Here is a 27,349-nt window from a genome sequence, read left to right as displayed (position 1 = left end):
TTGGAATTATTCTCTATAATTTTGTTTCTCCTCCCCAATTTATTCACTTATTCAAAATTTATTTATATCATATGAACTCATGGAAATTTATTTTATACTTTGGGTTATAATCTAATACTACTTTATTTAATTTGTTGTTCAAATTGTTTCAGTTTTGATCAGTGGAAACTATTTCTTTGGTTCCTGTTCCTTTGACATATCCATGTCATTTGACTATTTTGATACTTTCTTACTTTCTGACCCTACTACATGTGGCAGGCTCATCTTGTCTAGTCCCTGCCCCAGCTTTAGGATTAATCATTACTCTAGGAAGTCCTGGCCCATTTTAGTAGAAAAGGATTTTAGAAAATAAAGCTGGGTGCTGAATAGAGTACCTTAATATTTTCTAATAATCATTCTTAGAACTGGCTCACAGTGACAAACACTCACCTGCATATTTTTTTTTTTTTGTCACACATAACTTAAGGAAAGAGCTACTATACTGTGAAGTGAACACGGTGGTGGAATAATTTTCTTATAAAGTGGCTTAATATATAGCTCAGGGAAACCAACTATGGTTCACAGGCAAGGCATGGAGATGCTGAGCTAAAAATAGTTTTTACATTTTTAAATGGTTGGGAAAAAAATCAAAATAATACTAATAATATTTTGTGACATGTGAAAATTATATGAAATTCAAACAAGTGTCCATAAAATTTTATTGGGATATAGATACACTCATTTGTTTACAAATTGTCTATGGTTATTTTCTTTCTCTAATAACTGAGTTAGGGTAGTTGTAAAAAATAGCAAATACATATTTTTATTGCTTCTCACTGCTGCTCAGCTCACCATAAATTTAAGTGACAGTTATAACTCAAGAAAATTTCAAGTTGCCATGCATATCACCATACCATGATATTTTATTTCATTTTTATTATCAGCGCATACTTCTCACATCAAAGGAAGGAAGGAAAAGAAGACTTTAGCACGTCACATTTTAAAAGCATGACACAGTGTGGATTATTATGTTCTAAATCAAGTGGCAAAGCATTGTTGTTTTCTAGTTGTAATAATTCTATAGCTGTTCTGAAAGATTACAATATACACTAACACCACTAGACTAAGCACTTGTCACATTACTTCCAATTCAAAACAACAGTAGGAAAAATCAGAAAATGTAAAATGGACTGACTCATAACAGAACTTCTTCACAAAAACAAAAAGTCAAAATGAGGTTATAATCAAAATAAGTTTCTCAGTGGTTCATATGTTCGCCAAGCAAGAAAAGCCATTTACCGATAGTAATTTAATTAAAATCAGGAATGATTACAGTCAGTAGTCACAGAAATGTGTCCAGAGAAATCTTAAATCTTTGTGTAAGATTACGGCCTTTCCATGAGAATCAGTGCTTCAAGAGTAGAGAACGCTGGGAACAATACTGACAGTTAATTTTTAAAGGCAAATTTTCTGAATAATATTCTTGGCTCCTGACAAATCAGCAGATGTTACTGATACTGCTTTTTGTTTGAGGAATCAAGGCCAAGTTTGAAGAAACTGAAGAATTAGTCTCTAAGAATAGTCTGCATGGAATGACTACAGACAAAGATATTTTCAAAGAAGTTAAAAAACAAAACACGAATTCATTACAACCTGAAGTGGAATCTGCTAAGGTGTAGTGCCACTGATGGTGGTAAAAATATGTGTAGGGCAGAAAAGGCTTAGATAAATTTACAAAGCTAATTAAAAGGTAAGGTTTTAGGGGTGTCTGGGTGGCTCAGTCATTAAGCGCCTGCTTTAGGCTCAGGTCATAATCCCAGGGTCCTGGGATCGAGCCCCCATATCAGGGTCCCTCTCCCATTCCTCCAGCTTCTGTTTCCTCTCTCGCATCTGTCTCTCTGCCAAATAAATAAATAACATTTTTTTAAAAAATGTAAGATTTTAAAAGTCTCTACTCCCTGCATTATTTATCAGCAAGCCCCCTGTGTAAAATATTCATATGTTAATAAACAGAAGTACCCATGGGATCTTTTATCTTCCCTTATGGACTTCAACATCATCAGTTCCATGAATTTTCCTACAAGTAGAAACTGAATATAAAGATTGTCCTACCTCCTACTGTAGAGCAACTCAGTGCCTTAATGGTGGTAAATATATTTTAATTTTTTGAGCTCAGGACTGAGACTGAATGAAAAGAATTGTCTGAATTTTTCTGAACGAAAAGAATTGTCCTCAAACATTATTCTTGAATACCAATGAATGATTTGGGAAATTAGTTTTGCTATAAACTTGATAATGTTCCCTAACAATTCAACCTAAAATTCCTAGACCAAAACAGCATTTAAACGCAAAATTTAGGGGCACCTGGCTCAGTGGTTAAGCTTCTGCCTTAGGCTCAGGTTATGATCCCAGTGTTTTGGGATCAAGCCCCACATTGGGCTCTCTGCTCAGAGGACAGGAAGCCTGCTTCTCCCTCTCCCACTCGCCTGCTTGTGTTCCCTCTCTCACTGTGTCTCTCTCTGTCAAATAAATAAATACAATCTTTTAAAAAAATTTAAAAAGTAAATGCAAAACTTATACTAAGGTGTCATTTTGTTTCAATCACAATTAATGTCAAGCTGCTTTATAAATTTCCCATGCTGTAAAAAAAACCGAGATCTCCATTCCCTGTAGGGAATTCACTGTGGATATATTTTTTGTGCTCAAATTTCAGTTTCAGCAATGTTTGTCAGACCTTGATGCAAATACAAAGGAAGTTTCTACATTCAAAGTTCAGTTCTCTCTGACAATGAGGACCTTCCATCTTTCCAACTTTCAAGGACATTCCAACTTTCAATTGGAATTATTTAATCTGTGGTATTGTATGCTAAAAATTAATTATCAAGAGAATATAAGAGAATTCTATAAATGTCTTCGAAGCAATGGATATGGTCAATTAAAATGGTATGTTCACAATCTTATATTGGTATTTTACAGTACATATCTGCATGAAAAGACATTTTCCAAGGTAAAATACATAAGATTTCATTACAGATCATCATTAACAGATGATTATTTGCAATCAAATCTGACCTTCGATTAATTAAAATTCATCCCCTCCCAAAAGAATTCCATTCTTCTCATTAGTACGCTTGTACTATTAAAAAATTATATTTTTTTAAATTACCAGAAAAAAGAATTTCATCAATAGGCAATAGGTAGAAATTTATTTCTATTTGATATATAAGTACCGATAAAATATCCTTGATTTTGTCTTATGGTCTGCAAAATCCAAAATATTTACTATCTTGCCCTTTATAAAAAAGGTTTGCCAAATCCAAGATAACTAATTAATACAAATTCAAGCCACCATTGTGAAATCTTAAGGAAGAGCATTTTATTCAGATTTAAAATTCTAATTTGGTTTTGAGGCTACTTATGTCACATGTTAATCTAGAAACACATATCAAACTTCTGGCTCAAGTTGCCTAAATCAGCTGGCAATTAGTTAGATGCTACACTAATGAAAATAAGAATGTAGGTTTAAATAAGTCCCTATTCTCCATGATTGTTTTACAAAGGCATGATATCATTGCACCTAAAAGGAGCTATTTTTTAAAAATCTGCGTTAATGAAATTGAGAAAAATTACTCAAAGAACATTTCTTTTTTTTTTCAAAGAACATTTCTGATTGACATCAGAACAACACACCATCTACAGCTGAAATTTGTCACATAAATAAATGTCACTTCCTATTTCAATTTAATTCATATATGCTTTTCCAAGACCTTACTTCTGTCTGAGGGAAGTTGTTCTAGATAAAGGTTATGAACATACTGCACATTAAAATGCACTGCACATATGTAGTCAAAGACTTTTGTACTTTGGAGAGAGGATCTCAGACTTCCTAAACTCAAACATGGACCTCAGGTTAAATATCTTTGCCTCAGAACTAATAGCTGTCAGTTTACACAATCTCCCCAAAGGATATTAAAAGCTCTTTTATTTCCTTCCTTCTTTCACATCTTTCCCCCTCCTTTTCCTCCGCCATTTCTTCCTTTTTCACTCTCATTTTTTCTCCATTTCTTTCCTTATTCAGACACCACATGCATTTCTGCCTTTCAAGTACATCACCTGTTCTGCCCTCATGTTAATACGTAAATAAGGAAAACAAATGAATCAATCAACTGTGGTGTGAAACACATTCTCAGTCAGAAATCTACATAAATATTCCTCACAGTTAGTCCAGTTATGGTGTCTGTTTCATTCACTCATAGGAATAAAAGCACTTTCGTAAGTGAAATAACATAAGCTTTAGATTACCCACTTGGAAGTGCAGACAAGCTTGCGGAGAAAGGAAATGCACTATTCCTGAATTATAATGCTCAGAACTTCACAGTGTTATAATGCCTTTCATCTCAGACAATCCTACAAAACTTAATCACTATAGATCCCTCTCTTCTGGGTGCTTGAGGGCACCACACAGAGTTAACGAATGGATCTGAAATACAAGAACCCAAGTCCTATGGAAATAGGTGTCTCACTGAATCACCAAAATGTATTCATCATAGTCCCCGGCAATAATACAACATAGAGGAGACTACTCAAAAGCCTAGGGGAAAATTTGCACCTATTATTTAAATGTCTGGTCCTGGTAGGAGGCCAGGAGTAGCAATAACACTTTTGTTTAACTTGGATTCAGGATTGCCAATCTTTCAGTAATGTTACTCTTTTTTGGAGGGAATGTCTTTTCCTGACTGAATTCTTCCAAGGTTTCTATTTATAGATAGAAATGGTTTAAAAGCATGCGTTAAATAAAATCTCTTTGATTCAAGAGAGCTATTCAGTCTTTATATAAAGACACTAACATTAAAAAAGGGAAATTTCAAATTCAGTGAAGTTATATAAAAATCAAGCTAGTAAGACAATATAATCACCAAGTAAATAATGAAAAACAAATATTATTTATTAAACTCTTACTATAAGCCAGGTAACCCAGTAAGGTATCTAGCTTTTGATCCTCACAATAATAGTATTAAGTAGGTGCTATTATTATCCCCATTTTACAGATGAGGAAACTGAAGATCAAAGAGCTGGGTAATGTGTCCAAAGGCACAAAAGCTAGTGAGTGGCAGAAGCTGGATCTCAACTCTCCTGCCTGTCTCAGAAGCACAAGTTCTTATTAATGACTAGACCAGTGCTATCCAGTAGAAATATAATGCTACACTACAACAAAAACTTACGATGTACTATATGCTGGCTAACTCAACATAATAAAAAAAATAATAAAAATAAGTAAAACAAAAAATTAAAATTAAAAAAAGAAATATAATGCTTACCATATATATATAAAACAAGTTTTTCTAGTGGCCTTGTTAAAAAATTTGAATAGAAACAAAGGAAATTAGTTTTTATAATGTAATTTACTTAGCCCAGTATATACAAAATACCATCATTTCAGATGTTATCAATATAAAAGTATTAATTAGATATCTTATATTATATTTTCATATCAAGTCTTTGATATCTGGTCTATATTTTATACTTACAGCTTGTGTCAGTTTGGACTAGCCACATTTCCAGGCCTCAAGAGCTTCCTGTGGCTAGTGGTTACCATATTAGACAGTGTATCACTAGACCATTCTTTCATTCAGCAAACATTTCTTGAGCACTACCATGTATCAAAGTAGGGAACCAGAAAAACAAGGCCCCCTGCTCTTGTGAAGTTTAGCTTCCTTGGAGACAAACAGCAAGTAGGTAAATAAACCCAGAATTAAGCAGTAACTTAGCAGACAGTAATATGTGTTATGAAGAAAATAAACTCGGACAATATAATAGTGATTGGGTGATGCTTGGATTGGGAAGATCCTGTAAAGAGGTGAGGTTCTTAAAGTATCTAAAATTTCTTGAGTATCATGCACTCTGGAGAGACAGAAATTAGTGCAATAAGTAGAACCACAGTAAGCATGACCGGCCTACTGAGTTCTGTTCCTTTCTATTGGGTAATTCTTTGTGCCTGAAACATAATGTTCTTGTGTCTTCTTATGACTCTTAAGTGTTTAAAAAAGAAAAAATGGGAATTCACCCTCCTCAGGGGATATTGGGACTTTTAGTGAAATGAGGGCTAAATCTTCTGGTGGGGATTTAGCAGGGAGAGAAGAGCAACACAAACATAAGGCATTTAAAATATCTTCTTGTAGTCAGAATAAAGGCCAAGATGGTAGGAAAAGAGAAGAGTTGAATGGTTTGCATACCACTGGCTTCATTCAATTCATGCATCTCAACTCTTTTTAGAGGTTTTTTTTTTCTTTTAACCCTTTTAAAGATATAGACATTTGGTTTATTACCTATTAATCAATTAAGAAATACCTTCCCTCTTGAGCGACATCAACTGAAAATCAACAGAACTCTCAAAGAAATCCTTACTCCGTGACAAAATGCATTAAAACTGGATGCAATGTTCTAGTCTAAAACACAAAAGACAGGCTCTTTCTTTTAAAGTAACATTCCAAATTATTCACCATTGAATAAGAGAACAGTTAACATTAAGTTAATTTAAATTAAATTCTTCTTTTCAACTTTTTTTTTTTTTTTTTGGAAGAGAGAGAGAGAGCACACACACCTGCGTGCACAATCTCATGACCCTGAGATCAAGACTTGAGCCAAAATAAAGAAGCGGACACTTAACCGACTGACCCACCTAGGTGTCCCCTCCCATTTCAATTTATAGTGAGAATTGATAATGACAAAAAGCATAAGAAGACCACGCTTACTATAGACAGTCAGTTTGATATCCTTGGCTTGTTTGCCAGCCCCACTGGACGCGGCACACTGGTAGCGCCCTTTGTCACCTCTTCGTGCATTCTTTAAACGCAGAACTTGTCCTCTGTCTAGAAGTTCAATGTTAGGATCTTCTAAAAATAAAGGCCTAGAAAAAATAAATTTTATTCTGTGGGTCCATTTTCATTTCATTTCATTTTCCTGTGTTTCCTCTCTTATTGGTCACAACAAACTTAAAAACTTTACATACTTTACTTATACATAGTTGCACACTTTATTCTATACAATCCAAATCTCTTCTCTTCTCTATTATTTTCCCCATTTTACAGATGAGGAAACTGAAGATCAAAGGGCTGGGTAATGTGTCCAAAGTCACAAAGCTAGTGAGTGGCAGAAGCTGGATCTCAACTCTCCTACCTGTCTCAGAAGCACAGGTGTCTTAAGACACCTGCTCTCAAAACCCATAATAATACTCGAACTGTCACCATGTTGTGAAAAATAAGTTCTCACAAATAATACAGATTACTGCAGCCATGTCAGTGTGGGCAAACCTCAGTAGCCCTTGAACGTGAAGTCTGGGAAATATTTACTCCTCTTCTGTGATTGTTTCTTTTTCTATGTTTAGAGAACCAGCCTAAGTATTCATCATGTCATAAAAATTTTCTTTTCTCATAATTCAAACAGTTCCATGTAAAGGTAAAATTATCTCTGCATTTGTGTCTTGCATTTTTCATTTTTTATTCTTAGTTATAGGGCACAATATTGAGTGTATAATAAATTTGAGTTTTCTGTTTCTAACCTCTGTGTTTCTAAAATAAATTCACAGCGTTTATAAAGTCATATAATTCATAAGAATGAAAGGTATTACAAGACTTTGAGACCAGTTTTTGAACAATATTATTCAAAACAATATTGTTTTTCCTTCATGTTCATTTAATAATACCTACATGTTTAAAGTAGCTGAAAGGGAGAACATCTGCAAGCATTTTCACATGCATTTCCTATCAGTCAGACCCTTGCAACAAGTAGAGAAAGGGTACTCACTTGCCATCCTTGAACCAGTGAATAACGGGGAAGGGTGTGCCTTTGACTTTGCATTCAAGGGTGATGTCACGGTTGAGGACAACAGAGACTTCATTTGGAGAGCCGGCACCTATTATGGTGGGTGGGACTTGAACAAAGACATTTTGTCGTGAAAATCTATGGCTTCCCAAAAAGAGTGGAGGGAGGAAGAACAGATTATTTTTTTATCTCTACAATATTTCAATGAGATTTTAATATATTCAAAATTAGCATTTGTGTGGGTCCACAAATACAATATAAAAGGTATTAATGTGTGATATTTTATTTTTAATATTAAAATCTTATTTCTGTTTGATATGCTCCTAAGACATTCAAGTCAAGATACTGTGGAGAAGATGAGATATATATTCTTAGAGCTCACGAAGAAGTCTGAGCTGGAAATAAAAATTTGGGAGTCATCAGTATACAGAATTCAAAGTAAATGAATGCCAAGAGAAATCATGCTGATGTGACTAATGATAAAAAAAAAATTAGTTTGTTTTTCATAGCCTGTATGTAAATATAATAAGAATACTTTTGGTAGAGGAAATGCAAAGTATTTCAGTCTCTGAGCAGACTAATGAGAGGGATTATTTTTATGCTGAAGCAGCTTAAAAATGGTTATTTCAATGCATCCTCATTCCCAGACTTTATTTCCACCCCAGACTTAGAAACATATGCCCATTTGGATGAATAAAATATTGAAAGGAAGGAAGTCATTTTATCACAAGATTAGCAAATAGAATTTTATAAACTAAAATTACAAAACTTTAAATTTATGAGCACCCTTAAGATGATCTAAATGCATTATATCCCTATTCTTCTACCCACGCTCAGAATCTTCCCCTCTTAATTGATTGGGGCTGTGGTGATTTAGCTGTAAGAGTTCATCAGAATGCAGGGAAAGGTGCATTTGCTACTTTCTCCAGCTCAAGTTACAACCTAGCAGCCTCAAGTGTTGAGAGCATTAGTGAGTTTTACTCTGCATCATCCCATACAGTTACTTCCCAGAGAACTTCCTGACCATGTAATATAAGAAATCAACAAGAGCAGTAATTTATTATTTTACATGTAAGATGGTACCAAATATTCACAGACATCTCTATGATAAATAATAACTTAAAATATTCTATATCAGAGGATTCTGGGTAATCCATATTAAAAACAAAAATAATGAAAGAGTGAAACAAATAATATTTCTCTTATCAATTCTTTTAAGCTCTTTGTTCTTTCATAACTGTCAGCTCCATCCTATTATAAGAAATGCATCTGAAAATTGTAGGTTCTTAAAGGACTGTTCCCCTTACCTAACACCTCGATGTTAAAATACTTCTGAGAAGTGCCTGCAACATTAACTGCTTTACAGGAATAGCTTCCTGCATCCTCCGGAGCGACTCTGAAGAACTTTAATATCTTCCCATTGTTCACGATCTGAATAGTACTGCTTTCAGTCACCTTCAAAGGCCAAAACGGGCAGTGTTATGTCCAGTCCTCACACAGATGCACTACTAATAATTGACATGGAAGCTTTATATCATTATTAATAGGAAAGTCACATTTTAAAAAGATTTTATTTATTTATTTGACAGAGATCAGAAGTAGGCAGAGAAGCCGGCAGAGAGAGAGGAGGAAGCAGGCTCCCTGCTGAGCAGAGAGCCTGATATGGGGCTGGATCCCAGGACCCTGGGATCATGATCTGAGCTGAAGGCAGAGGCTTTAACCCACTGAGCCACCCAGGCACCCTCAAAAATCACATTTGAATGATTTATTTCAGAGGCAGCGGCAAGGAATTATGCGAATCCTGATGTCTTCACTTACCTGAACGTCATCTTTGTACCACATAATGATGGGAGAAGGCGTACCTTCAACTTCGCAAAAGAGATTGGTCAGCTGATTGACCAACACAGATACATTTGTTATCTGTTCTTTATCTTTAATTACTGGAGCAACTGCAAAAAGAGAGGAGTCATGGCTACATAATTTTGTAATAAATATTACTTCTGAGGTTTCTTTACACAGGCCTTTAGAAATCAAATTCTAAGATACCTGATAGCTAGAAAGGCTGGTCATATTCAAGCACATACCTTAACACAAAATGAAAATCTTGACCAATATATTTATAAATAACTCTTCTTAAAGTTTTACTTTAATTATCTTTCAGAGTTTTGAAGTGTGGATAAAACAGGATAAATTTAAGCGAGGAACTAGTTATTCCACATACCACTCAGAATGTAAACTGCTAGGGTCTTAATTAAGTCATGTGAGGGGGTTGCTATTTTGCTGATGGAAGTGCATATCTCCCAGTGTCTACGGGAAGCCAATATCCATGAAATTTCCAAATGAACATAACTTTTGACTGATGCACAAATGTACAACTATTTCATTAAAGCATTACTTATAATAACAAATAATTGGTAACACCTGAATGTTCACCATTAATAGATGAAGGTTAAGGAAATCATGACATACCCATACAGTGGGATGCTAGATCAGTATAAATAAGAGTTAGGAATAATGAATAATTCCAAAGATGGATATTTTAGTAAAATAGACAAGGTTTAGCATAATGGATATAATATTCTCCTATATATTTACATTTTTATAGATTAAAAGAGAATAAAATATATATTCTTATTTCCTTGTTATATATAAAATATCTCTGGGAAATACACGCATGCACATACACAAACTTAATAAATCTCTCTGTTGTTGGGGGGATAAGTACATAGCTTAGCTTAGGTCATGAGACTTCTGACTATTCTGCCACCTGAATTTTAAATAAAGTCACAATAAATTACATAAAATTTGAAATTAATCAAGTAATGAATGCAATCAGATTATCAATTTCTTATTTGATAACATTCTATTCACATTAATTTTAAATAATACCACATTGAAAGAATAACTTACATATATAATAATTAGAAAATGTCACATATTCAACCGTATGATTTTGGTATTTTATCTATGTTTACCGTGGACTTTGAGGTTATATTTTTTTTCTGTGGTTCCAGCTTCATTGACGGCCACACAGATATACTCCCCATTGTCAGAGGGTGTAACAGAAGCAATGACCAATAATGTGCCATCTTCTAAGATAGAAATACCAGGCTCTCTGCCTGTCAGCTCTCTCCCATTCCATATCCATTTGATAGTTGGTTTGGGGGTACCTAAACAAGAAATTAGAGTTTTGTGATATTCTATAATAAAACTAGGAATCATTATTAAATCTCAAATACATTGAGGAGAAACAAAAATTTTGTTACGACTATAAGGTACCCTAAGGTACCATGCTACTTACAAGATATTTCTCCTGGCATGAAATTTCAAAGAGATTATGGTATTTAATGCCTCTAATTCCTGATCAGTCTTAACAGACCTATGGTCTCTAGGGTAGTGTTTGAGCCAGTTCTCTTTATCAAGACTTTCAGAAGACAGTAAGCAAACCAAAGAATTTTCTTGTGTGAGAGCATTGTGGGGAAAAAACTATATTGATCAAGTGAAGAGAGTTTGGGATAAAAATAAATGAAGAACAAAAAGTAAGAGGCTATCACAGGAACACAACACAAAGATTGCCCTACGAAGTAGTCATAAGTGCAGAAGCAATGCTCTATAATTCACACTAAATAGCCCAGATACCCTAGAGATGAGGAACTTCTGCTACTGACACATTTGGTGATTTCATCCTGTTAAACATAGGACAATAGGAACAATTCTTGACTTTTTATACTGAAAAGAAAACTGGGCAAGTGGAAGGCAGGGCTGATTTTCTAGATTTATTTATGAGTAAGTGGAAGTGATGTGCTGCTGAGTAGAAGTGATAAAATCATCTTGAAGTATGTAATAGAGCCAAAAGTACATACCGGAAATAGACAAACATGAATTCTGTATTAAGAATGTATTTACTTTGCAAATAATGTATCAGGCACTAGTCTAAGTACTTTCAAAATTTCCTTAATACCTATAAAAATAAAAAGGATATTTAATGCATTTGTATGACATTGATAATAATCTTATATTAAAGGATAATAACAAATGTTAACATTTTGGCACATAATCCAAGACAAATACAAAAGAACAGCAGAATATATAGAATGTGTCACTAAGGCTAAACTCAAGTTGAGTTAAGGAATTTTGAAAGTGACTATGAAAGTTGTACTTATGAGAAAAAAATAAAACAAAAAAAAATTGGCCTGTGAACTGACAGACCGCAGGTGTCTACGTTTTCAAAGAAAAAAGGGTTATAATCATGGCCTCACTTCTTCATATCCCACTCATTCCTTTATGCATTTCAATCAGACTTCTCAATGAATACTTGTAGAGTGAATAAATGAAAAATTAAATGAACAAGCCAGAGAAGTTACAGTCTCTTTAACTTATAAATGGTAGAACTGTCACGTACAAGATCAGACTTGTCGCACAGAGAAGGAAGGCATCCAGCTACTTTAAATGGAATTTCACCTGGAATTATATCCCAGGTGAAAATGGCAAACCCAAGAGGTGGTTTTTCAAAGTGGAATGGGGAAGTCAAAACAGCTGGAAAAAGGGAAGTCCAGCCAGTGTTGGAGTCAGGGATCCAACAGAGAGCAAAGGGCAGCAGTGCCCCTGGTAGGGATCCAGAAGCAGCAAGTACTCAAATACCCGACTTTAAACCCTTCAAAGGGTCTCTTCTCCAGGACTTGTCTCCTCCTTCACCACTACGGGGATAGTTACTGATAATTATTTTGGTATGTGAAAAGCTCATTAAAGTTCTCTAGTAATGCTTGCTAGAAAATAATCATTGGTGAGAGCTACTGTGAAGAGATGCAAAATCTTGCTACAGAAACAGGAAGAGCCATGAGGCCCTTCATCTGTCATTGCCTCCAGGAACAATCGTTAAGGGGCCTTTGTGGGAGCGATGATAGTACCAACTGCATGGAGGTGACGGAAAGAATTCCGTGTGGACTTTGCTGGAACTGCTGCAAACACATCTGAGTCACTGTGGATGAAAGCATATGTGAAAGGGAGGATGTTCTGAACCACTGACTGGCATCCCAAGGGTGGTAGTGACAACGCCTCTTTCCCATCCCCCCTGAGGAGAGAAAAGAAGAGTTTCCTGCCAGGAAACATGGTGGGATGGAAACCCCAGAAATTTGGGAAGGTAAAAGGAGTTTGGATAAGCCTCAGAGTATCCAGGTAGAACCTGCCTTTAGGATTAGAAGTAGAGGGTAAATCTAAGAAAAGAGGTTTTCAAAAGAGCAGTATCAGGAGTTAGTCTTAATTTATACTTCTGAGTATAAGTGCAAAAAATTCTGAATAGCTCCAGCTGTTACATTTTAATGAGAAATCTTATCAAGACCAAAGGAACTAAGAATTAACACGAGGGAGCAAGAACTACATGGGACACACGATTGATAAGGCAAGCTTGGAAGAACAGAGGTTTTTCCATTGAAGTAGATAAAATACCAGTGAGAGAAAAATAGCTATTCAAAGAGGTGTTATTTAAAAGAGAGATTAATGTCCAAATGGTGTAACAAGGACTAACAAGTGGATCTTTCCATAAAGATGTTTTGGGTTCAACAGAGAATTCTGAAATAATATAACATTATGCTTATGCCCATATGTCCAAGGACTACATACCTTTTGCAGGACATGGAAATGCAATGCGTTCACTTGCCACTCTTTCTTGGAATGGGGTGTTATATGGAGGCTCTAGGTCTTCCAGTGTAGGGGGTTCTATTAAAACAATAAATGCATTATCACAGGCTTTCCTTAAGCAATACCAAACTTTCCTGCAGCACCATCAACCAGACACACTGGTGAACTGTTAACTTTCCTGACTCTCTTCCTCATATGACACATATTTCTAGCTGCCAGACATATCTACTTCAGGCTATGCAGCACACTTATCAAAAGATATGGTCAAATATTTTGCTAGGGAAGACAAGATACTGGGTGCCTGGGCGGGTGGCGGGGGTAGCCAGTTAATAGACGTGACTCTTGATTTTGGCTCTGGTCCTGATCCAGGGTCATGAGATCAAGCCCTGTGTTGGGCTGTGCTCAGCGCAGAGTCTATTTGGGATTCTCTCTCTCTTTCTCCTCTCTCTCTCAAATAAATAAAATCTTTAAAGGAGACAATTGTTGAGAGCATCACCCGGTTTTAATTTTCCGCACAGTACTTCTCACGATCTGTATTTCTTACTCTTTTCCTTGCTTTCTGTCTATTCACAGAACAATTTTTGCCAGCTTTATGCCCCCACCCTACATATATTTTCTTATGCCAAAAATCACCTTGGACATGTAGTGTTATTTCTGTTTCATCACTGCCTGCCATGTTAGTAGCGACACATGTATAGACGCCGGCATCGGAGAGCAGGGCTGGGTCAATGCTTAACGTTCCATCCGAATTGCTCACAAGCCGCACCCCGTCCACCAGCGCGGCACTTCCGTCCTTCAACCACGTGATGACAGGAAGAGGCGTCCCTTGAGCATTGCACGGGATGTCCACTCTTTGGCCAGCTTGGACTTTCATAAGTTTAGGGCCACGCTGTATCTTTGGAGGAACTAGAAACAATTGGGGATTAATATTCCAATTTAAGAAATTCCTTTCTCTTCTCACTGTTAATGAGAACTCCTTACAAAGAAGCAGCACAGAAAGTAGAAGAATCTCAGGATTTGGACCCAGGCTCAGGCCACGTACTAGCTGTACGATCTAGGGCAAGTCAGTAAATTTCCCGAGGCCTGTTTCCTTGATAATCCAGGCAAGAATAACCTCTTCAATTCCTGTCCACTGCAAGGATTATGGGCAATAATAAATAGAAAAGCCCTCATGCCAAACTTGAGGGAAAAGCAAGTGTTTGCAAATGTTAGGTTTCCTTTAATTTATAAATAATTTAAAGTTTAAAACCCTCTTAAAAGGTGATGATTTCTATAATATAAGGGAGTAAAAGAAAAAGCATTTCTCTTCAGGTGTTCCTACTTTTTGCTCTCTTTGTGGACGGTTTAGCCAGACAGTGAGAAAGTTTCTAGTAAAAAACTTGCTAATTTCAGAGAAGAAAGTCAAAATCAAAATCAAGCCTCTATTACTTGTCTTTATCTACCTTCCTTTAGAAAAACGAGATAATTTATCAGAACGCTGGCAAGTATTACTGGTCTCCACATTCATGCATTATACACTAAAGAATCAAGTTAACTCATAAGGATATCGTTAGAATTTATGTACCTTACATCCCTACAAAGCCCCATTCCTCAGTCCTTTGTTTTCTAAACTTAATATTTAGCCAATTATAAGGTTGTGACAACCTTATAATTTTAAGAGGATTGTTAGCATTTTATGAAAGAGAAAACTAAAAGTAAGAGAGGGTAGGTAAAATGCCCAAGATACACCACAGCTAGTAAATGACAGAACTCTCCTTGGGTCTCAAATCCCATGGCTAATAGGACACTATTACACTGACTGATCCGAGAGGGAAATCAGGGCAATGCTACCTAAGAAAATCTTTTCCTGATACTTGAATATTTGGCACCTATATAATGCCTGACAGAGAATGTACTCACTAAGCATGTGTTAAGTAAATAACTATTTTGGACAGACTATGGTAAAGTTGAGGGAATAAAACAGATTAACCGTAAGTTTTTAGAAGTTAAAGAGTTCCAGGAAGCATAATGTTTTCAGTTGACGAATTCTTTGAATATTGAAAATGACCATTTAAATACTAATAAATTCTTCTTTGAGAATTCACAATCACTTCTACAAAAAGCCGTCAGTCTAAACACTTTTTTTTTTTACAGTGTATCAAGAGTTGTCATAAGTGACTGTAGACATTTAGTAAAAAGAAGAGCCAAAATTTCAATACTGTTTATTTAAGGAAAAGGGAAAAAGTTGTCTATAGATGGCAAATAAACTTTCCAGAGGAAATTAAAGAAAATCACAAGTCTTCAATTTTAGAAAATTTTTCTCTAATCACTCTACATGCAATTTGGAGACTATCAAAGAAACTACTATGACAAATTTTCCTGTGGCCAGTACACAGATATCACATGTCTTCATTTCAAAACTCACCATGGACATTTAATTTAACAGACTGAGTCACGTTCCCAGCTATATTTGTGGCAACGCAAAGATACATCCCACTATCTGAAACGCGGGTCTCAATGATCTTCATTGAACCAGAAGGGAGGAATGTGTGTCTAAAAGAAAGAAACCACATAGTAGACCATAGAACATCAGAATTTTAATATCCCCAATGCAGCTGCATTTCAGTGTGAAATTTCTACTCTGCAAGCCGTTTTGAAACCCTTCTCCCATTTATATTATTTCTATACCTTTAAAATCAGGAATTTTCATAATTCTATTGTGTATGTGTATGTGTATATATGTCATAGTATACAGCATATACATTCTGCATGATGTTCTTACAAATACAAAATCAGTTTCCTTTTACCCTCGGATCTAACCTAATGGTCTGCAATTATCAAAAACTTGTGTGTTTGTCTGTCTTATTAAGTTGTGACTATACAAAGCAAATATATATTTTAGTAAGTTTTGAACATATTTTGAATACTGTCCTGTTTTTTCTGCAATGCTTTGTTAAAAAATTTAGTGTGTTAAAATAAAAGTGAAAGAAGGTACATTTGTAATTCTCAAAAATTTACTGAATATGTTCTTCCTACAGGATAATAATGTAGTTGAGTGAGCCAGATCGACATAAAAATGTCATTATGTTAACTGTATTGAAATAAGTTTAAGGAAGAGAGGGTCAGATAGACCTGCTTAATATCAAGATTTCTTATGTACCTAAGAAAAAGAAAAATTGTTCTACTGGCCCTGAGACAGACAAATGAATAAATAGTTAAGGAGTTAAGGATGAAATTTCCCCCAAAGAAGTAAATATCTAGGAAAATCCAACATATAATACTCAATAATGGAGATATTATTACAAAGAGCAAGGAAAGGGCCAATTATTAAAAAATGATGTTAGGCAACAGTTTCTGCACATGGGAAAAATAAATAAATCAAAATAGAGCACTACTAACTGTCAATTCACAGACCTGTACCCCTGGGGCTAATAATACATTACATGTTAATAAAAAATTAAAAATTAAAAAAATAGAGCACTACCTAATAACAGACACAACATAAAAATTCATATGGATCAAGGTCCATAATGTGAAAAACAAACTTAAAATATTAGACTAAAACACTGGTGGCTTGTTAATATATTTCATAAAGTAAAAGTCTTAAAAACAATAGAAGTAATACACTGAGCTACATAAAAAATGTAAAATTCTATATAATCAAACATCACACATTAAAACCTTGCAGTGGTCTGAGGAAAGGTATTTTCAACACATACAACAAAGGAGTGCTATTAAGAATACAGACCCAATTTCTGTATTCAACAAAAAAAAAGACAAGTAAGTCACCAGAAATCTGTGCTGCAGGCTTAAAAAGGCAAGTTACAGATGACACAAATGCCAACAAAAAGGTAAAAGCATTTGGGGCTCCTGGAAGTCAGTCACATGAGAACTCAGACGGTTGCAAGATACCATTTCACACCCATCTGAACAACAAAAATGTTTAAGTCCATCAATACCAGGCATTGATGATAATGGGGACGTCTGTGCACCTCTCTTCTAATGGGAGAAAGGCAAACCCAGGAGTCCCTCTGTGGACAGCAATTTAGCATCGTCTACACAACTGAAAGTAGGAATTCATCCTGACCAGAAACTGCAGCTCTAGGTGCCAGTCCTAAAGAAAGTCATGCATGTGTATACAGAGAGATATACATAAAGATTTTCACTAAAAAGCCTTGTTTGTAAAGTCAAAAACCTAAAACCAAACCCAAGAGAAACAAACAAAACCCTGAATGTCCATACACTGTGAAATGTATACACAAAATGGAGACTATGTATACCGTGGTTAAAAAGAAACTAAACCAGGGGCACCTGGGTGTCTCAGTGGGTTAAGCCTCTGCCTTCGGCTCAGGTCATGATCTCAGGGTCCTGGGATGGAGCCCCACATGGGGCTCTCTGCTCAGCAGGGAGCCTGCACCCCCCTCCCTCATCTCTCTCTGCCTGTCTCTCTGTCTACTTGTGATCTCTGTCAAATTAAAAAGAAAAAAAATTTAAAAAGAAAGAAACTAAACCTATGTGTACAAAAATGAACAAATGTTGACTTAATACAGCAAGCAGTAGAATAATAGGTAATATGTTACATGGCAAATAGAAAACAGACACACAAAATTAAAAACATAGAAAACAAGATCCTATACAGTTTTAGAATGGTTGCATAGGAGGCATGTGATGTTTGTGGCAGTATTTGCCTCTGGAAAGGGAGACAAGGGGTTGGGGAAGAAAACAAGGAAATGTTAACTGTATTTGTAATACGGTATTTCTTTCACTCAAAAATATCCAAAGCAAATTATTTTTCAAAGAAAGAGTAAGTTTATGTAAAGTAGTTCTTTAATTGTCTTTTTTACCCTCACCAGTGGTAGCATAAATATCTAGCTTCATAACTATACATCAGTAAGCTTAACAGACACAGCTAGAGACTATAATTCTTATTCCACCAGTAGCTTCTGGCATGATACTGAGTTAAAATAGTAACTGCTACTACTCCTTGAGAACTAGAGACAGGGGTGTGTGGAATATACATTATCTTGCAGGTAAAGATCAACTCCATTTCATAAATAAGAAATCTAAGGTTCAGAGGGCCACTGAAAAAAATTGCCAAAAGTTTCAGGCGAACTTTAAGTGGTGGAGGTAAATTCAACCTTGTACTTGCAGGGCAACAAAGGTGGTACCTTAAAGGCTCTGGTGTTTTGGTTTCCACATCTACCAAATTTAGCCTATCAGATTATTAGCCTATCCAATTATGGTCTCGGTGGGCCTTCAAATGTCTAAGGGTTTAATCAAGAAAATTTTTACAAAACCATCTAATGAAAGTCAAATCTTAGTCATTAGAGGACTTATTGTGGACTTATATGGGATTAATGAGATTCTATGTGTTCTATGCATTTGTGCTAACCAGATCTACATAGAAATATGCTCCATTTCAGTAACTACCCTGTAGAGGCACCTGTGGGAAATTACGTCAAAGTAGGGTGTTAGCGTTTCTGATATTAAAGAGTGATTTAGAAGGTATACATGTATTTGCTGTAGGTTCAGGTACATGCGTGAATTATCTCACATTTAAAAATCATTTTTTGAAACATCTGTAAACCTAAGTAGGTACACCCATCTGCCCCAAGAGATTGTTTTTCCGTGTCGAGGTCCGTCCCCGATCCCCTACCTTGGAGAGAACGGAGAGATGAGCTGGGTCTCTTTGGCCCAGGTGATGACGGGTGGGGGTAAGCTCTTCACTTCACATGGAAGTGTCACCTCTTCCCCCGCAAGGACGGAGATCTCAACAGGCTTATCATGGGACAGTCCTCGTTGATCTCCAAACACTCTGGGCCTTACTAAAATAAACACATGTTTTTGGAAGGGAGAGAGTACATTGAAAACAGTTACCTTACATTCAAATGCGGATTACTAATATTCTTTAAAAATGTACAAAAAGATGCTGCTGTGCGTTCCAAAGTTTCAGGGCATCTCTAAAACTTTCCATTCGTATATTTATAGCGAGAGCTGAAAGGGAAATGACCAGAGAGTTTCCCTTTTTAGTTCTTCCTTTCAGAACATAATGAAGAGGTCAGCTGAAATGCCCTTCGAGAATCTGCCACTTGTACAAGGAATTCCTCAGGGCAGAGTGCTCACCGAGGCATAGCTGAGGTTTGGCTTTGCGAGGGGATTTTAACTAAGGGGTGTTTCTGAAGCTGCTTGGGTGCAGTAAGCCTACTCCTCAGGAAAACACCATAAAATTTTTCCGAATGGCTATACAATTACTCTCCCTTTAAATAAGAATCTCAGTAGAAGAAATGGTGGTTGGCAGTAAAAATGCATTTTTGTAAAATGCAGTTCACTTTAGGAGAACAGCCCCTGCTAATATGATTTGGGAGAGAAATGTGAGTTTTGGCACCGGCAGACATGTCAAAGGAAAACACTCCTCCGGGGGCTCTCACCGTAGACGGTCAGCTGCACTTTCCTTTTGGCGTAGCCGGCCGCATTGGTGGCGGTGCAGACGTACTCCCCGCTCTCTTCACCCCCAGGTGAGGACACATACAAACTTCCGTCAGCCCCTGCGGAAAACTTAGCACTGCTGGTGGAGATCAGCTCACCTTTCTGTGAAACACAACAAAGAGGTTTTTTTAAGATAATGAAGGAGTGATTTCATGTCTGGAAGAGAGGAATAAAAAGATCTCCATGGGGGAAAACGCTAGATTTTTGGAAAATGCTAATTTGACTTAAGTTATTTGTACAAAAATTAGAGCAAAGAAAGCACAGGCAGTATTTTGACACACTGAACCATGTCCCCTTTGTTCCAGAGCTACTTAAAAATGGAGCGAATAATGGTAATAATAATGAATGGGACAGTCATACGCTATCCATGCACAGTTTTGAGCACGTCACATGAATTAACTATTTTCATGTTCAAAACAATCATCTGAGCAGGAACTACCATAATCTCCCATTTTATAGATGAAAATATTAAAGTTTGGGGATGATGTGGAATAACAGTCAGTCTGTAGTAGTTCTGGGACTTGAATGCTGGCAATCAGGCTCTGGACCCCTAATTCTTTCTTAACCTTCATGCTTTATCATGGCACACAGGCCACCCTGGCCTTTCATTTTTATGTTTTCCTAAAATGCATTAAACTTCTTTATAGTACCAGACACTGTAGAGTTTGGGGATCAGCTACAGCACTGGGTTTTTGTGTCCAGAATGCAGAAAGCTTAACCTTTTTATTTAACTTCCAGATGTCAGTACCTACTTTATATTTCAGAGCTTTGTAGATATATAAAATTAGATGCTATGGTAAAATGCTTGGGTTGTAGTACTAATTATACAAATGCCACATTTTGTTATTATGCCATCATTTTATATTACTTATAGCTGTCAGATTTAAATTAATTTACAGAAAATACATGCTATCTTCATGACTGTTCAAAGATGAAAAGGACTTCCTTAGCAAATGGGTTTTTCCTCCTTGCAAGAAGACAAGTAAAAGCTGGACAACTTCATGATAGGGACACAGAGGGGAATAAATGAGTTTGTATATGTCTTATTTTGCCTTCCTAAAAGAAAGGGTCTAAGACAAAGATTTGAGGGCAAGAAGTTTAGTTGGAAAGTGATCCCCAGAGGCTCAAGCAGGTGGGCTGGGGAGTGAGGCACACAAGGAAGGAAAGTTAAAAAGATTTCAGTGTTCTTGTTTCCTCTGTGGCTGGGCTGATAAGCTTCCAAGTGCTGGGATCCGTTGAGAAACTGTGTGAAGAAACTCAGAAGTATTCTGATGGATGAGAAGCAGGTGACTTATAAAGGACACCTGCCCCCCAAGTTGTTAATGCCCCTACACTTCTCAGCTACCCAAGAGCAGGCTGAGTGGCCTTGTGGGACTCTGGAGAAAGCCCTGATTCCAAAACCTAGAGAAACACACACGCATGAAGTGGGACTCTGGCCGCGTGCACGGAGCTGTCCACCAGAGTTGCGCTGAAATCACAGCGGCTGCGGGGATGTGGCAAAGGTAGAAAAGGATCTGCTACAAACATGCTAAGTGTTTAGAAAAGCTCCTGGTATACAGAAGGCGTTATGTTAGTGTTCACTGTTGTGTTGTTAATGTTACTCAAGCATCAGGTGTGACTGTACTAAGGACATTTTAAGGTCCCTTCCAAGTGGTACGACTGCATGGGTTTTCCTTTTTTTAAAATTCTACGGGACAGTCACAAGTCCCGTGTATGACAAAAAATATTCAAACACTGTGATAACACGTAACATTAACAAATACCTCTGGGTAGGTCATTTACCTTGGACCAGATGATGGACGGCTTGGGAATTCCACTTGCTTTGCATGGTAGAGTCACTGGAACGCCTTCAATTGTGCTGAGTACCTGCTGCCCGTGCTGAATGGTTGGCAGGACTGAAAAAAGGAGGCAATATTCAGAGTCTGAGCATCTGTTCTTCCATTTAAAGTTACATGATTTTAGAATACATTGTGTATTCATAAAAACCAGCTAAGACAACATTTTCTGATCAAAATGTAGAGTAACTTGTAAGGGAGTGTAACAGAGTAAATACAGTAACTCTAATCTGACGACTTGAATAAAATATTAACTTAAAGTCAAGTAGTGAATTATGCATAGCAAGTTAACTTTCCTACCAAAAGTAAGACTGAAGAAAATCCATGTTTTCCTGGAAACTCAAGAGGGAATTACATCCGAACATTTACACATTTAACCATAATTTTCATTATTGTCCATTACCCATTAGGCTGCAAAGAGCTGATGTAAGCCCACTGCTGGAGAGATGGACTGTTTAACCACTACACATTTAATATCTGCCTATTTAATATCTGCTTAACAAGCTACTAAATTTAACCCAGAAAGAAGAATATGTTTTCTTAAAAGAAATTCAACAATAAAACTTGCAAGGCCTTAGGCGTTTACATTTAAAAGACTAAAATACAGGATTCTAAGTCAGTAGTTTTCACTAAAAAGAATAACATACCTTTGGACTTTAGAAAGCAACTGAAGAATTAACATTATATGAGCAGAAGCAAAAGGAAAAGGAAGACTGTTAATGATGATTCCATTCTGTGCATATCTCGATTAATCACAGGCAACTAGCATATGAAAAATTATCTATACTCAATGTTCTCAAAATAATAAATTTGATTAACGAAGTTCCCATACATGAAAGTTCTTAACATAGCACAAGGAACACAGCACGAGCCCGATACACACCAGGCATTTCTTTTCCTTCCCCTGGAAAGATGAAAGTGGAATGGCTCCCCAGGGCTCATGCATTCACTAAAGCTCTTGCTTTTGAGACAAGTTTCTCTAGAATTATCACAGCTACCTGGGAGGAGAAATTTGCCAGAACAAGGGACACCAGAGACTTCTGTGCATAAACATCCCTGGAAGGCTTTGCTACATACTGGTATTTTTCCAAGGCTGGGTTTATTCCTTAGATAATTTCCTCTTTTAAAAAATTGTCAAAAAAATTCTAGATACTCTCTACGTCAGGCTACTCTCTAATTCTAGAACCATCATGGAAGAGTCGACTCTCAACTCTACCGTAATTTTGTGGCCATATAGAATAAGCCATTTTCTTAAATGCATACTGAGTTTGACAGTTATTAGGGGAAGTGGCAAATTTAGGCATTTTCAAATCTGATGACATCTGTCTGTGGAAGGGCTATTTCTTTCCAGTTTTCCACCTACCTAAATCAAGATGACAAGTGAGTGGTTTTCCATTTTAACTTACATCTATATTTGCATGCATTAATTTATCCTTTTAAGAACTGGTCATTGAGAGCTTTTTTTTTTTTTAATTTTTTTTTATAAACATATATTTTTATCCCCAGGGGTACAGGTCTGTGAATTGCCAGGTTTACACACTTCACAGCACTCACCAAAGCACATACCCTCCCCAATGTCCAAAACCCCACCCCCCTTCTCCCAACCCCCCTTCCCCCAGCAACCCTCAGTTTGTTTTGTGAGATTTTAATGAGTATTCTTAAAAGGGGCGAGGCAGAGTCATGAAGGAATGTCAGTGCTAATTAACATGCCTACAGAGGTATAGAGAACTTGTGATGCTGTGTCACATCCAACCTGTTGGCTGAATGGTTGCTTGGTTTAGTTCCTGTCAAATGTCTGGGTTGGGTTTTTCTAACCTTAGTAACTAAAACAGTTAGTCATTTAATTTCACTTAAGATGGATGAAATATGTTGTGAAGTGATCTTTTTAGCTTTTAATCATCAACATTTAGTGTGTCATGATAAACCACATCACTGGTTCATCTGTCTCCTTGCTCCTCTGATCTGGGTGACATCCCAGCTAATCACATCTCTCTTCCACTCAAGTAAAAATTTACCTCAGAATCCTCCTCAACACAATATTCTATGGAGATGACATGATTATATTTCTATACTAGATTCTCAAGGCAGTCCCCAAGCACCTTCTAGGAAATTGATGGACTGATTTTGCTCTAAAAATAAATTGTATTTTTTTGTATATAGTTTTGTATTGTATATGATTGTATTCAATCTGGTATTATGCATTTATTCTTTTAGACTGTAATTTAGTGTTACTTTAATGTTTCTTTAAAATAGTATTTCTTCAAGAATATCTCACGCAATGTTGGTGGGGGCTGGTATAAGATTGAGAGACAGAAGAGGCTATTTACAATGAGACACAGACATTAAAAAAAAGAAGACGGTCTGTATCCACTGATAATTTCAATAGACCAAGCAAAATGTGGAAATTACCGGATTCTCCAATTCATGTCCTAAAAAAAGGATGAATTTACTAAAAACAAATGTTCTGTGTTACTTTCATCTCTGTACACAGAACTATTTTTTAATGCCACACTTAAAGCAATGCTGCAAAGTCTTTAAAGAAAATATTTTTAAAAAACCCTTATGACAACTTCTTAAACTATGAAGTTGTCACTTATTTATTGAGATGTAAAAAGTTCGTGACTGTTAGTCACGAACGGAAAAAGATAGCTTTTGGATTTTCTTATTTGTGACCTTTTAAATTATCTAACATGCGAAAAGACTGTTTGGAGCACATGAGGTGGCCTTTAGAAACGTTTAGGTCATTTCTAGCTAACACACAAAGGGGTCATTAGTAAGGACATGCTTGTTGCACAATCCAAAAAAAAAGGCAATTTGGATGGAATAATAAGTTCAGCTTGCCTGAAATTAAAATGTATTTTTAAACATAACTCTTTGAGAACTCAGTTCACTTTTATCAATTAAGAAACCACTTACAAAAGCCCTTGGCCAGACTCAGCTGGTGACTCCCAATAAAGCCTTTTTGTGTATGTAGGAAAGGGAATTCTGGAAACAGCTTTAACAATGTAAATAGTGTTCAAGAAATAAGGCTTTCTGTTAAGAATAACAATTAGGGGAAAAGTCTACTTCTTACAACTAGAAGACAGAGTTATTTGATTTAGAGACATAAACCTAGCTTTGAACATGGTTTGGAAAGAATTACAACGGGTGTGTCTCTTACCATGTACATCCACAGTGGTAGTTTTGTTAATGGTTCCAGCAACATTACTGGCCACACAAGTATATTTGCCTCCATCCTGAAGGCGAACTCTTTCAATATGGAGACTCCCGTCACTGCGTACAGTGATGTAAGGATTTTGGACCAACTTAAAGAAAAAAAAGTCATATTTAATTTAAAAGCTAATGTTCCCTAAGCCAAAACCAGATTTTTTTTTTCCAACTGGGTTATTAAATGTCTTATAACAAAATATTTTAACACCCTTAAGGGAAAAATGATGAGCATAAAATGTTACAAAGAGTAGAATCTATTATATGTCCTCCTGATAAACCACCAAATATTATGCTGGAAAAAGGAACAAAATGGAGACAACACTTGACAGGAAACAAGTGATGTCTCTATTTTATGTCTCTGAGATTTCTGGTATCACTAAGGACCCAAATTCCACTAATGACTTTTACTTTTTACTAATTTGTTGTTTTTCAAGAAGCATATAGTACCACTTGCAAGTTATTTGATATTTTCATTTTGGCAAACAGGCAGTCATTCAAGTTGAGAGAATGTGATTCATTTCAACACTTACCTTTTTCGCTGAAAGATGCAAATATTAGAGGCAATGTATGATATAGGAACTGTGTCAGAGAAGGTTTGCAATATTTTCTGTTAAAAATGATCACTCTAACTGCCATTTATGCATTTTGTTCAATCACAGGATACCTTTGTGCTCAAACGGTATCATCCTTTTTTATAAGGGCATTTAATTATTGAGTGAGGTCTACTAATTATCCTCAGGATTTTATGCAAATATGAACAATTTCACATCTTATTCCAAGGAGTCAGTTCACTTCTAATTAGCACTTCAAAAAGAGAGTGAGCCTAACTACCCTGGAAAATGGAAGGAAAAGTGCTCTTATCTACATGAAAATTTATTGTCAGAGATAGCATGTTTGCAAAAAATTTTATAGAACCATGACAATTTTTTCAAATCCTTTCATAAGCCAAAGTTATACACTGAAAAAAAATGACACAAAATAGATCCACATGTCCAAATAGTTCATGATAAAATATATAATGTTTGAAATTATTAAATAATAAAAATAATAAAGATTAATAAATGAAAGAATTTTATGAAAATATCAGTATTTATTATATCCTACAAAAAGGATATAAAAATATTTAAAGGCTATAAAATAATTTTATATTTGTTTCACTTTGTACATATTCTGAAGTTTATTAGTTGCATTGAATTTAATGCAAAACTATAAAAATCACACCATTGGCTCTTTTTCCATCTTATTAATTCTGAAATAATGTAAACTGCATAAACATGTTAACACTAAAAAAGTTTTTCTTTTGTATTTTTGTATATTTATTAAATTGAAATTGCAATGGTTGGAATAAATTGTCTCTTACACAAGAAAATTAGAAATGTGAATGCATGGATTTAAAATGTTCTTACCATGGCTGAATTCTTAATCCACCGACGTTCTGGAATGGGATTTCCAGCCAACAGAGCACAAGGCAAAGTAAGCTGCTGTCCTTCAATGACACTGGTCACTGAAGGGCTGATTCCAATAAGTGGAGCAACTGAGACAGACAGAAGCAGGTATTATCAACTCAATCTTACCCAAAAGGAAGACAAACATCCTTACAGGCCAAGATTATCCTCTTTAAAAAGCTGAATTTTCAAGAATAAGATTTTTAAGTATAAATGGGTTTGAATTCAAAGGCAGAGATAAAAGACCCTTCTAAGAAGAGAGAATGGAAAGAGGGCAGATTATTTCATTCAGCATAATCTTTTCCAGTGCCGTCCATGTTGATACAATACCCAAATTTTGTATCAACAAGGATGGGATTATTTCATTCAGCATAATCTCTTCCAGTGCTGTCCATGTTCATACAATACCCAAATTTTGTATCAACAAGGATGGGACTGGAAGTGAAATAAATCTAGCAGAGAGAGTCAATTATCATATGGTTTCACTTAGTTGTGGAGCATAAGGAATAACATGGAAGACACGGGGAGATGGAGAGGAGAAGGGAGTTGGGGGAAATCAGGGAGAGACGAACCATGAGAGACTGTGGACTCTGAGAAACAAACTGAGGGTTTGGAAGGGATGGGTGAGCCTGGTGATGGGTATTAAGGAGGGCACGTATTGCAGCATGGAGCACTGGGTGTGGTGCATCAACAATGAATCTTGGAACACTGAAAAAATTAAAAAAATTAAATTATTAAAAAAAAAAAGAGAGGGTAGATAATAGTATAGAAGTAGAGAAAGTAAAAAAGAATTAATCTATGGCATGGAAGGCCAGAAATACCAAGCTAAGGTATGTGCAATGTATCCAATGGACAAATGGAAAGAGACCGAGAGCACTTATAAATTTAAAAAGTGGGATCATCAGAAAAATTCTCCAGAAATATTACTCTGCACACTGTGACTAAGACTTACAGGAA

General features: G+C 36.0%; 1 protein-coding gene across 4 annotated transcripts in view; it reads right to left on the bottom strand.

Moving 5' to 3' along the window:
* The window catches only part of HMCN1 (hemicentin 1), a 474,548-nt gene that overhangs the window by 187,624 nt on the left and 259,575 nt on the right, over positions 1-27,349 (bottom strand). For all 4 annotated transcript variants that reach the window (XM_032317251.1, XM_032317250.1, XM_032317254.1 and 1 more), the window contains 13 exons: positions 26,354-26,481; positions 24,898-25,042; positions 21,685-21,797; positions 19,845-20,004; positions 19,073-19,241; positions 15,842-15,969; positions 14,071-14,343; positions 13,420-13,515; positions 10,776-10,970; positions 9,619-9,749; positions 9,108-9,255; positions 7,783-7,909; positions 6,732-6,886 (listed from right to left, as the gene is read on the bottom strand). In XM_032317251.1, the coding sequence (XP_032173142.1) occupies positions 6,732-6,886; positions 7,783-7,909; positions 9,108-9,255; positions 9,619-9,749; positions 10,776-10,970; positions 13,420-13,515; positions 14,071-14,343; positions 15,842-15,969; positions 19,073-19,241; positions 19,845-20,004; positions 21,685-21,797; positions 24,898-25,042; positions 26,354-26,481 (1,968 nt within the window). The remainder of the gene's footprint in view (positions 1-6,731; positions 6,887-7,782; positions 7,910-9,107; positions 9,256-9,618; positions 9,750-10,775; positions 10,971-13,419; positions 13,516-14,070; positions 14,344-15,841; positions 15,970-19,072; positions 19,242-19,844; positions 20,005-21,684; positions 21,798-24,897; positions 25,043-26,353; positions 26,482-27,349) is intronic.

The sequence above is a fragment of the Mustela erminea genome, chromosome 17 (genome assembly GCF_009829155.1).
Source record: "Mustela erminea isolate mMusErm1 chromosome 17, mMusErm1.Pri, whole genome shotgun sequence".
In the NCBI taxonomy this organism is placed as follows: Eukaryota; Metazoa; Chordata; class Mammalia; order Carnivora; family Mustelidae; genus Mustela; species Mustela erminea.
This window is presented reverse-complemented; position numbering and strand designations above follow the sequence as displayed.